The sequence below is a fragment of the Seriola dumerili genome, unplaced genomic scaffold, assembly GCF_002260705.1.
Source record: "Seriola dumerili isolate Sdu_G_001 unplaced genomic scaffold, Sdu_1.0 BDQW01000191.1, whole genome shotgun sequence".
Classification (NCBI taxonomy): domain Eukaryota; kingdom Metazoa; phylum Chordata; class Actinopteri; order Carangiformes; family Carangidae; genus Seriola; species Seriola dumerili.
In genome coordinates this window covers 8,074,271-8,085,599 of record NW_019174446.1, presented here as the reverse complement: position 1 = coordinate 8,085,599, position 11,329 = coordinate 8,074,271, and the positions used below count along the sequence as shown (strand labels likewise).

General features: G+C 39.9%; 1 protein-coding gene across 1 annotated transcript; it reads left to right on the top strand.

The window, feature by feature from the left end:
* The first annotated feature begins 5,540 nt into the window (after positions 1 to 5,540).
* On the top strand, positions 5,541 to 10,478 carry LOC111227741 (iroquois-class homeodomain protein irx-1-like). The gene is made up of 4 exons (XM_022753432.1): positions 5,541 to 6,023; positions 7,413 to 8,529; positions 8,859 to 8,934; positions 10,030 to 10,478. Exons 1-4 carry the CDS (start codon positions 5,781 to 5,783, stop codon positions 10,103 to 10,105), a joined length of 1,512 nt encoding a protein of 503 aa, XP_022609153.1. The 5' UTR covers positions 5,541 to 5,780; the 3' UTR covers positions 10,106 to 10,478.
* Positions 10,479 to 11,329: the final 851 nt, after the last annotated feature.

Sequence of the window (11,329 nt, the reverse complement as noted above, 5' to 3'; positions counted from 1 at the left end):
CCCCTATGGCAATGAGAGTCTTTAACCTCCATTAGATCTAATGTTGATATGTTTCCCCAGTAAAGAGCCAAAACAATTAACACCCCTTCTCACATTTCTCTCCCCTTGGCCCCTAACCACATCAAAATCTGGGCCCACCCGTTCATTACCCACCGCTGAGTATGCCCTTGGGGAGGAAAAAAGTCAGATCCTTGGCTGTCGTCTTTTCTATGGTATGCAGTGAGAAGCCAGAATGAGTTAAAAGAAACTTGTCAACAATAATGAAGTACTGTGTTTCCCCTACACTTCAACATGGCAGCAAGCGCTACTTATTTGGAATGAGCTACTTAATCATGAAAATGCTTAATCATGGTGAGGTAACACCTTCTGTGTTCCTTGTCTGGTCTTTATTTTTACATATTTATTGTACCTTCAGCAACAGCGGTGGTAGTCGTGTTGTTGCTACAGCAGCAAGAATGGTACGGGACAGTGCTGTACTCTGCTGACTGTGAGTTAGCATGAATGCACCATCCTGTCTCCCAGAAATGAAATTGATATTGGAAAATAATATTTTGAGTGAGATCACGCGTTTTTATTTACATAATGAAAACACGCTGTTAATGAACATGTTGCAAAAATGTTGATACTGAACGATGTGCTTCGATTTAAACAAATTCACAACGTTTTCCTAATGTTAACCAAACTGCCTTTATACTTAAACTTGAACTTGAGTGTCAAACACACTGCACTTTGTATGCTTCCTTTAAGAAAATAATTGGCAAAACAAATTAGTCTAATTTCTAGGAGACAGGGTTGCCCATTTGTATGATAATTATTGAAATGAGGGAATAAAATGTGAGGTGTATCTGACCAAAAACTGTGAGGCAATCATTCAGAATGTTATGTTACTTTAATAGCTGCCACTTCTAACTTTAGGGACTGTAACTGTCACTGACTTTAAGGATTTGTATTATGAATCTTTTTTAACGGTATGCAATGCGCAGTGTTGTCTCGATCCAAAGCTTGCATTATGAATGTTGACTTTAGGCAAAGACAATCCACATGACACTCTTTCCTTTGAGATACATACAAAATTGGTAGGTAGGTAAGTTTTGAGCATCATACACCAAGTTCATGTAGAGACGTAGACATCAAAGAAAGGAAAGCACATGTACTCGTGTCTATTTGAAGACTTCAGTCTCATAATAATCCTCTGGGCCCAAGCAGACTGGTGCTCTGACATTTGAGTAATATAAATGGGAAGACAGGTCATGTGATGTCAAATTACTTATTACCTTGTACTTGTTGTCGTAGGGCTTAACATGTTCATTACTGTACTGCACTTCCAACTGCTGCAAAGCACCTTTAAATTTGGCAACATTTTTAGCCCAGAAGCTTTTTGTCATGTCAAAACCGGGGAACGCCACCCCTGCAAGTGTTTAGCTGTCAAGTGCATAGCATCTTGACCTTCTAAGACCCAGAATAGACCTCTTTTATTATCCAGGAAATTCCTAGTTTCCTTACCTATAGGTGTGGTGCAGTTGTCTGTGTATCAAATGTCTCACAGTAACACCAGTGGTCCTCTGACTCTAACTCACAGCTAAATAGTTGAGTTGCTCTGACGCAGTTCAGGGAGTACATTGGAACCATGCGTGAGTGTGGATACATGTTTGTGTGCGATGTTAAAGGGAAGAGGTCTAACAGTTGTGATGGTCTATGGATATCAATGAAATTCATCTAATCTCCTCTCTTCAGGGGGAAAAGGAGTTTTGGTTTCAACACTTAATTTGATAATCTGTGAGAAAAGCACAAAAGGGACATTCTGCAGATTCTTAACCTTTCTTCAACTTTGGCACTCCCAGAGGCAGGAAAGGAGTATCTTTCACCACAGTTATTAGTTCACAGAGACACCCTTGACCTCTGCGGTGGTAGCCAACTGTCAACATAACTGATGTTATTGTAATGCAGGTTCACTCTCTTTGACTTCTATTGCAGTCTTTCATGTCTATGTGTTGGCCCAGTTCCTAAATGCCCAAGTTCAAGCACATATAGATTTCAATTAAACGGAATTAGTCTGAATTACAAGATTACATTACAAACATCTATAAACAACATAAACATACTTGTTATAATATAACATACATTTTTTGAAGCAAACTTTAGTGGCTGTATAAAATTGTATATGTCATTTCAGAGAAAAAGATGATTACGGAACAAAGGTTAGATGTTCTGTTATTTGTTATAAAAGAAGACATTCTTGTTTGTTTACATATTTATGACAGCCATGCATGTCTTGAAAAAAAAGAAGAAAAAAAAACTTGACAAAACTTTTGCAGCAATCATAGAGTCTATTCTATAGATGGATGTGGTTTACCAAGTAGTGCTGTCATATCCTTTCATATCCTTTATTAAAAAAAACAAAAAAACTTTACTGGTCTGTATTCAATGATAGGGTGTTATTTTTCTACTGAACACAATAATTGAAGTCTGTCATTTATGTAAATGTACAGTCGGAACCTTGGACATGAGGAATGACTTAGGTTTCTATCCTCCAACAGAGTAACTGAAGATGTGTCTGTCCTTTTTAATAGTATTAGAAAGAGAGAGAGAGAGAGAGAGAGAGAGAGAGAGAGAGAGAGAGAAAGAGAGAGAGACTTTATTATCCTCTGCTCTCTTTATTTTTAGACTTTGTAGGTGTAGGTTAGGTGGATGTAGCTGAGCTTCCATTTTACATTAATACACAGTAAATAGTAACATTTAAACAACATTAAACAATATTAACACAAAAACATATATATTCTATTATTTTATATTCTTTTGTTTTTTTAATTTTCTGTAGGAGGCAGGTATCTACAAAATAAAAACGTTAAGATGACATTGGTGACAGGACATTTTAAATGCGGCTGTTAGATAAAAGAACTTATCCACTACCTGAGTGACTTATTTGAATGTGGTCATCAAGGCAAAACAGCTTATGAAGAGGCTCCTGCAGATTTACATGATCAGACAATCTGATATGAAAAGCCTGGGGATTTTCCTTTCTTTGCTTTTCTTTTCTTGTTAAAGGGAGAGAGTATTCAAAAAATCCTTAAGTTATGACCGTGTATATGTTGTGCGTGTGCACGTGTGTGCGTGAACGCGTGTGCGCGTCATACTGCGACCGATACAGATGGTGAAAGCCCATCTGTTTCGAGGCAGTGCATTAGAAGTGAGCGTGTTGTGGACGAGTTTAAAAAAAAAGGAATGGACGGCGAGAGGATCCGGAACAAAGTTTCCCGTGCTCTAGCTCTCACTCTCTCTGTCTCTCTCTCTCGCTCTCCCTCTCTCTCTTGGAGCTGAGGAGCTTGTGGTAGTAATGAGAGTTTAACAACAGCCAATAAATCAGTTAACTGTGATGGTTTATTGCCCTCAACACGTGTCATTGTTTACCAGGAGTCAACTTTCCTATTTTTCAAAAAACAAAAAGGCTAGTCCAGGTGTAGCAGCAATCATATATTGTAATATAAATTGTATTATTATTATTATTATTATTATTATTATTAATATTGTTGATGTTGTTACATCGCCGAATTCCTTTATTTTAATTTTGGTCATTTAGTCCCAGGCTCTTTTCTACTTCCTTTTCTTTCATTTCTGTTTAGAGATATTTTCAATGTCCCCACCCCCCAGCGCCCCCACCCACCACAACCATCATATGTAGCCCCCTGCACACATTTCCAGCGGGTTATCACAATTGCCATTCCCTCCCTCCTTTCTGATGTGTTACCCAGATTACCATCAGTGCCCCTCAGATATTTTTAACAGATCCTCGGCGCTCGGCAATATCCACTCGGAGCCATCTGGTGCAGATCAGAATCTACTGACTTCTTGGGCTTCAGTCGTTAAGGCATTAAATCTAGATCTACAGAAGAACCCCCCCCCCTACTCACACACCCCCACCTTTTGACTCGGGAGGTGGGTGATATGAGAATCAAATCAAATAAAAATAGAACTGTTAAAACATGAACACCCCCCCCCCTTCTCTCGTGAGCCACATGGCTGTGTCAGAAGTGGACAGCTAAGAGAAGAAGTAAAGGTCAGTGTCCAACGCTTTTCTTTTCCTGAGCTGGAAATTGGATAAGTGCTTTAAGAAGAGGCGATTAAAAGAGACAGTATCTGATTGGTTTTTTTTTTGGGGGGGGGGTTAACTCTTTTTAGAATTATGTTTTTTTTTCCAAAGTCTATTATAAGAGAAAGGAAAATATGCAATTGATAAACGGTATTTTATTTTGCCTTGTAAGAACGAAAAAGTCCCATTTACACTGAACCGGTTTCTGAACTATGACGGATAAATTACTCTTCATCCTCACTTTTTTTTGAGTCAATGTGCTGAAAGTGTTGCCACGTCATTTACTTTAAATTAGAGCCTGAAATGTAGACAGATGTGGCGCGTACAGGGACCTGAAGACTCGCTGTTTGAGTTGTCTCTGGCTTTTTCCTCATTCCTTTCCTCTCAAAACAAGGAAACGTGAAGTGGCTCTGTTGTTACAAAAGGACAACAACAATCTGGTTTAAATCCACACTCACACACACACACACACACACACACGCACAGACGCACACGCACACACACACACACTCACAAGCGCGCGTCCATGCAGATGGAGAGAGGGTGAGAAAAACGGGAGGGAGAGGGAGAATTTGGCTGATTAAACCTTTATGAAGAAATCAAAGGAAAGCAAAACAGAAGTCAATAAAAAAAAACCTACATAATTAATAAATGATGTGGGGAGATTTGCATGGTTTTCCTTAACTGTTTTGATTTTTGGAAGAAAAACGTTATGAAATTAACTATTTAATTTTAAAACTTATATTCCACAATGCCTGAAATATAAGAGTTAATTTATTGATTTTGTTTATTTGATAATTTGATTAAAACATTTATTTTGGAATACATCATCCTGATAAACGCAATTAAACAACGATGTCGCTTTAAGAAGTTCAGAAGTTTTGAAAACATTAAATAAAGAAGTATAAAGAATAAATCCAACTTGGAGAAAGAGAGATTTATAGTAAATTAGTCAGAATGAATTAAATAAACGCACCATCAGCCCGTGATACCAAATACTGATTCCTCTGCGGAGAAGCATTTTCCCCTTTAATTACAATTTAAATCTATTCAAAGTAAGTTCCTTCTTCTGACGGGTTTACTTCCCCCTGTGTCGGACAGCTGTAAAATCGTGTAGACAGGTTGTCATACAACAATCAAAGCCTTCGGTGAATGGACTCTAATGCTTGAACATTTAACATACAATAAGTCCAAACACGGAGGGAGAGAGAGGGAGAGAGAGGGAGAGAGAGAGAGAGAGAGGGGGAGTCGGTGAGAGAGGGACAGAGAGAGAGAGAGCGAGAGAGAGCGAGGCCCCAGCCAATGTGCTCACTCTATATTCACATTATCCACATTGCTCCAAACGAGGAGGAGCTTGCAGGCTCAAGTAGGGGATGCCAATCAAAGCATCAACTTCAAATTGTATCTGAGAGATCAGCCTGGAGACCTCAGGGCCAGGCGCGTCAGTCGGAGCGCAATTGTTGATCAGATCACATCCAGCGGACTTTGCGCGAGAAAAAGAGAGGAAGCCGAGATTTAAGAGAGGGTTGTTTTGACTGCATACCACTGTATGTCTGTAGTAGCTGTGACTTTGGCTTAAACACTTTCACTCCTCCGGGTTCCTTTTTTTCTTTTTTTTCCCCCTCTCGCAGACTTTTTTTTTAACGCACAGTTTTGTCGGACGATACAGCTGTGCGACAATTCGGCGGTGGAGATGTCTTTCCCGCAGCTTGGCTACCCGCAGTACTTAAGTGCCTCCCAGGCGGTGTACGGGAGCGAGAGACCGGGAGTGCTTACGCCTTCGTCCCGGGGAGGGAGCTCTGAAATCGGGGGAAGTCCGTCCGCCACCGCAGCGGCGGTCACGTCGGTGTTGGGCATGTACGCCAACCCATACGCACACAACTACAGCGCCTTCTTACCTTACACCAGCGCGGACTTGGCTCTTTTCTCACAAATGGTAAGGATATTTTTAATTTTTTTTTTCCCTGTTTAAGGACTCGGCGTTGCACAAACGATTGTTAATGCTTCAGGCTGCGTTAGGCAATCTCAAGCAAAAAGAATGACCACTTTGAAATGCATTTGGATCCGACAGATTTTTGTCGTCGATCATTAAATTTTAGATCATATATTTGTTGGATTTCTGACAGTTCAGCGGCTTGTTTGTCTGAGTTAGCGATGTGAAAAGTTTGACCTGAGAGGATAAAAACAAAAGAAAAAGAAAAATAAGGCTTGGAATAATATTGTAGCCCATAAAGAAGAAGAAAAAAAAACATGTAAACAAAAGGTGGAATTCACACCAGCCATAGAGGTATTATCTCACATTGCTAAAATGATCGATTAAAAAGTTGAAATACATTTCACTGAAGGAAAAAAAAACTGTGCCACAGATCTGCGTTTTAACATGCACCATGAAAAAGAGAAAGTTTTCTTCTCAGTCTGGTGCCCTGCCAGATTTTTTTTTTTTTAATCAGATCCTTAGAAATAATCTCTCCCGCAGAACAAAAGCTTCTGCTGTAAACATGCCTTCAATTTTCCTGGTGTAGGCTTTGTTTTGACCGTGTGTCACTGAATTCCACGTGGATTTTTTTTCTTACTCTGCTAGATGAGGAATTGTCCACATTTCTTGAGCTAAAATAGACCTGGTGATAATAATTAACTTGCAGCGTGTTAATGTGTTGGCTAATGTGTGCATCAGGCCCCATAGGCAGTTGACTACTGCGCTAAATCTTCAAAACAAGAGCTATTATCCAAAATCCAAGCGCGTGCGCTGCTGGAATTGATCGATACGTTTGAGTGTTGTGTTGAAAAAAAAAAAAAAAAAAAAAAAAAAAAAAAACAAGTGAAGGGGATTAAGTTCAGCACTGAAGTATATAAATGTGACGTGCTGGGAAAACTTCACTTAGGCCTTCACACTGCTCTGACAGAGTTGAAGAGGGTGGAGAGGAGTTATATGAAAGTTGGCCATTTGCTTGCGATCAGTGTGTTCGCAATAATGCAAGAGACTTTCTCTCGTGCTGTTCACTGTTATCAGGCTGACATGTATGAAAAATGTTTGCCAAGAAAAGGTCTGTGTCTTTCAATGAGTGCTTGTGCAGGCGCAGGTGTCGCGGGCCTAGCATGTGGTTGCAAGTTGAGAAGCTTATTTGTGGAAAGCTCAGAGTCAGGTGCAGCTGTAACTCTAGGATTTTTTTTTTTTTTTTTTCAATAGAAGACATTTGACTTGTTAGGATTGTAGATATAATGGCTGTAATGCAGCACTGAAAAATATTTAAAGCATATTTTGTAATTCAATGGATAAAACTAACAATGGTCCCAGTGTAATAACACATTATCCTTCATTTTCAAGGGATCCCAGTATGAGCTGAAGGACAGCCCTGGCGTCCATCCTGCCAGCTTCGCAGCCCACACCTCTCCGGCCTTCTATCCATACGGCCAGTTTCAGTACGGGGACCCGGCCAGGCCCAAGAACGCCACCCGGGAGAGCACCAGCACCCTGAAAGCCTGGCTCAATGAGCACAGGAAGAACCCGTACCCGACCAAGGGAGAGAAGATCATGCTGGCCATCATCACCAAAATGACGCTGACGCAGGTCTCCACCTGGTTCGCCAACGCCAGGAGGAGGCTCAAGAAGGAGAACAAGGTGACCTGGGGGAGCAGGAGCAAAGAGGACGGGGAGGACGGTAACTTGTTCGGCAGTGGAGATGAAGCGGAGAAAAACGAAGACGAGGAGGAGATTGATTTGGAGAGCATAGACATAGACAAAATCGACGACAACGACGGGGATCAAAGCAACGAGGATGATGACGATAAATCAACGGAAGGGAGCAGGGACCACAGGGGCGGTGTCGGTGCGGGTGGAGAGTTGGACAGCTTGGAGAAAAGACGGGCCTTCGCCCTGCAGGCCCACGAGGCCTTTGACAAATCTAAGAGCACAATTTCAGTTCACCCAGGGAGTAAGGAGAACTCGGACGGCAACAACAACAACACCACAAGAGTTTTGTCACCGGACAGATCCGGGAGCTTTCCTCTCCCGTCAAACAATAAGCCTAAAATCTGGTCTTTAGCAGAGACCGCCACTAGTCCCGATAGTTCATCTCAGAAACCCACTTCCCCTTGTGGCCCAGCGGCCACCACTCACCCATCAGCCCCCCACCACCAGATCCAAACGCACCCGGCCTTCCTGCCCAGTCACGGACTGTACACTTGCCAGATTGGAAAGTTCCACAACTGGACAAATGGGGCTTTCCTGGGCCAGAACTCCCTGCTGAATGTGAGGTCGTTTCTGGGAGTAAACCAGCACCATCACCATCATCACAGCCACCACTTGCCGGCTCAGCAGCAGCAGCAGCAGCAGCAGCAGCAGCAGCAGCCGACATCAGTGGTGGTGTCTCCGGTAGCAGCTGCAGCAGCGCTCAGCAATGACAGCAAGGCCCCACCAGAGACCCACAGTCCCAAGCACATAGGTAGGATTACAGTCTGTAGGCGTGCGCGCGCACAGATATCACATGGCAGCGATAAGCATGTTATTTTGAATGGAACATATGTGTATTGTTTTAATGTCTGTTTCCTATATATATATATATATATATATATATATATATATACAATTATTATAACAAAGCATTGTACATATACACACTTAAATCCACAATCTTCACAGACGAGATACACAACAACACTGTTTTTTTTTTTTAGTTAGACATGTCCATATATGTGAGCAAAAAAATAAAGTCCTATATAATTTATCGAACATGCCAATGCTGATAAGTGTTTTTGCTCATTTCTTTTACAGACCATGAAAACGGTGTAAGGTCTGATTCACCTCCAACACAGACCCTGAAGTCTTCCTTTCGACCCATCCATGACAGGTGAGACAACGTTTTTACAAGTTGCAAGTTGCAAGTTTGCTTTTGTTGATTTTGGAGACACGTTGCTATAAGAAAATTTACCAGGTTTATTTTTAAATGATTAAATTCAAATTATTGAATTATTCAAAATGGAAAGTGATTTAGTCACAGTTTTCTTTCCAGCAATATTTTTAACAGCAGGGATTAAAATAACTAAAATGAAGTGTGAATATGTACATTAGGAAATGCCCAGGATCTTGATGAAATTATAACTCCATTACTCTAATTATCAGAAAAATAAATATAATTATATGGAAGGGAAAATCTAAGATAATTGTTTAACGAATTCCAGTGTATACGCCTAAAGTTTAGGTTTTGCAGTTTTTTATTTATTTATTTATTTTTGTATTTAATTTTATATTTTTTTTTACAACAATCATAACACTACAAAAGAAAAAATAAACAAAGATAAATAAAACACAGTTTGCTTTGCGGGTGACAGGGGTCTTGACTCCCATCCCACACCCCCTTTAATTCCTCCCCTCTGGGGAGAGTGTGGCTACTTATCAAGTCACCGAGTAAAACGGGCTCTGTCTGGGCTGTGTGCTTTCCCTAAAGACCCATGGGAGACCCCGGAGCTCTGGGGAGCGCTCTTACTGAAAGAGGGGGAAAAAAAGTTTACCTCCGTTTCAAGTACTACAAAACAGCCCCTCTCCTAATGCAACAGTCCTACAGAAAGAAAAACAAAAAAACAAAAAAAAAAACAGGCGTTGAAGTGAATTAGAATTGTTGATAATGATTGTACAAAAGATTTTCTTTTTTGACATACTAAAATATTCTGTAGTTGTAACATAATTATTATGATATACAATTATATTATTATTATTATTATTATTATTACTACTACTACTATTATTATTATTATTATTATTATTATTATTATTATTATTATTATTAATAGAATGGAGAGTGAAGAATTGGAGAGAGGGACTGCAGTCTGTTTCAAATCAAAAACTGTTCAGCCATTCAGCCAGACCACTTGAGATGCATATTGAAACCCGTTGTCCAAACACGGCGGGGGTATTTATCTACCTTTCTGTATTATTCTTTATCCAGATCCTCTCTGCCTTCCAGCGCCAGGAGTCCACAAGACGCCACGCAACGGGTCCTCACTGCTCTCTCCTCGGCTTGATCAAGACTTTTTTTTCGTGCTTGAAAAAAAAAAAGAAAAGAAAAGACAAATAGAAAAAAAGACTTTACACTCCCTAAAAAGGACAATGAGAAATAATAATGCAGCGTAGCATTCAGTCGGTACAGAACAAATGGCGTAATTTGGTAATATCCTGTGGATGGATGGATTACTTCCTCTATTGTTGTGTAGCATATAATCGCGCCTATAATGTTACTCTCTCTCTCTCCACTTTGCCCAGGCAGGCTGGGACACTTTGGTAGGCTTTTTACTTTATTATTATTATTATTATTATTATTATTTTTGTCTCTATCTTGTGTTTTTGGTGTCCTTTCTTTAATGTAAATACCAAGTGATTTAAATTTGTAAATAGGAAGCGTTGAAGGAATTTGTCCAGATCGTATATTTTGCCTAATAAACAAAATGAAATTATAGAGAAAACCAAGAGTATCCTCAGCCTATTTTACTTCTACGTGGATTTCATCATTATTATTATTATTATTATTATCATTATATATTATATTATTATTTATGAATAAAACGTAGGCCTATTAGCCTATCCATTTTATTTCAAGAATGGTGGGAATGGGAACATATATATATATATATATTGGCAGTCTGCAGCCAGGCTTAATTTTATTCAAGTTTGGGGGGAAAGCAGCGTGGATGCATTGAGGTGCTAATAAGTGTCCAGATGGTTGCTGGTGACAGAAAATGGACAGGAGCAGCTGGGAAGGTCATTAAGTAATAATATGGGAACGCCCAGTCCAAACAAAATCAAATGGTTAAAATCTAATCTGTCAGAGAGAGAAGTCGATTCGAAGATAAATTATTAATTTTTTTTTTCTTTTTTTCTTTTTTTTTTTGTCGGAGGTGGGAGGCTGACATGGTCGGCCCTGTGCAGCAGGGTCAGTGTTTTGGGGTCCTGTCTGTTCCGAGGTGATCATTATCCTATAAAAGCAGCTTCTTTGCTCCTCAATCGGTGACCAAAACCAAATATTGATTTACCACAGCAGCTTAATGGGGTTTAAACAAAATAAAGGGAAAGTGCAATAATTAGTTGTAGTGGGAGATGATGTGAGCATTGTATTTGTCCCTTTCTTTTGATTTACACGAGCCTGCTGCACACGACTTTTACAGGAAAAGTTAGAAAAAAAAAAACATTTTAACGATCTCCTGTAAAATGTGACTGTAATTTTATATCTTTACCAGGGGCCTAGCATTTTA

Coding starts and splice junctions, on each gene's coding strand:
- LOC111227741 (XM_022753432.1), top strand. CDS start 5,781: ATGTCTTTCCCGCAGCTTGGCTACCCGCAGTACTTAAGTGCCTCCCAG. Junction 6,024..7,412: donor TGGCTCTTTTCTCACAAATG/GTAAGGATATTT, acceptor TTCATTTTCAAG/GGATCCCAGTATGAGCTGAA. Junction 8,935..10,029: donor TTTCGACCCATCCATGACAG/GTGAGACAACGT, acceptor TTCTTTATCCAG/ATCCTCTCTGCCTTCCAGCG.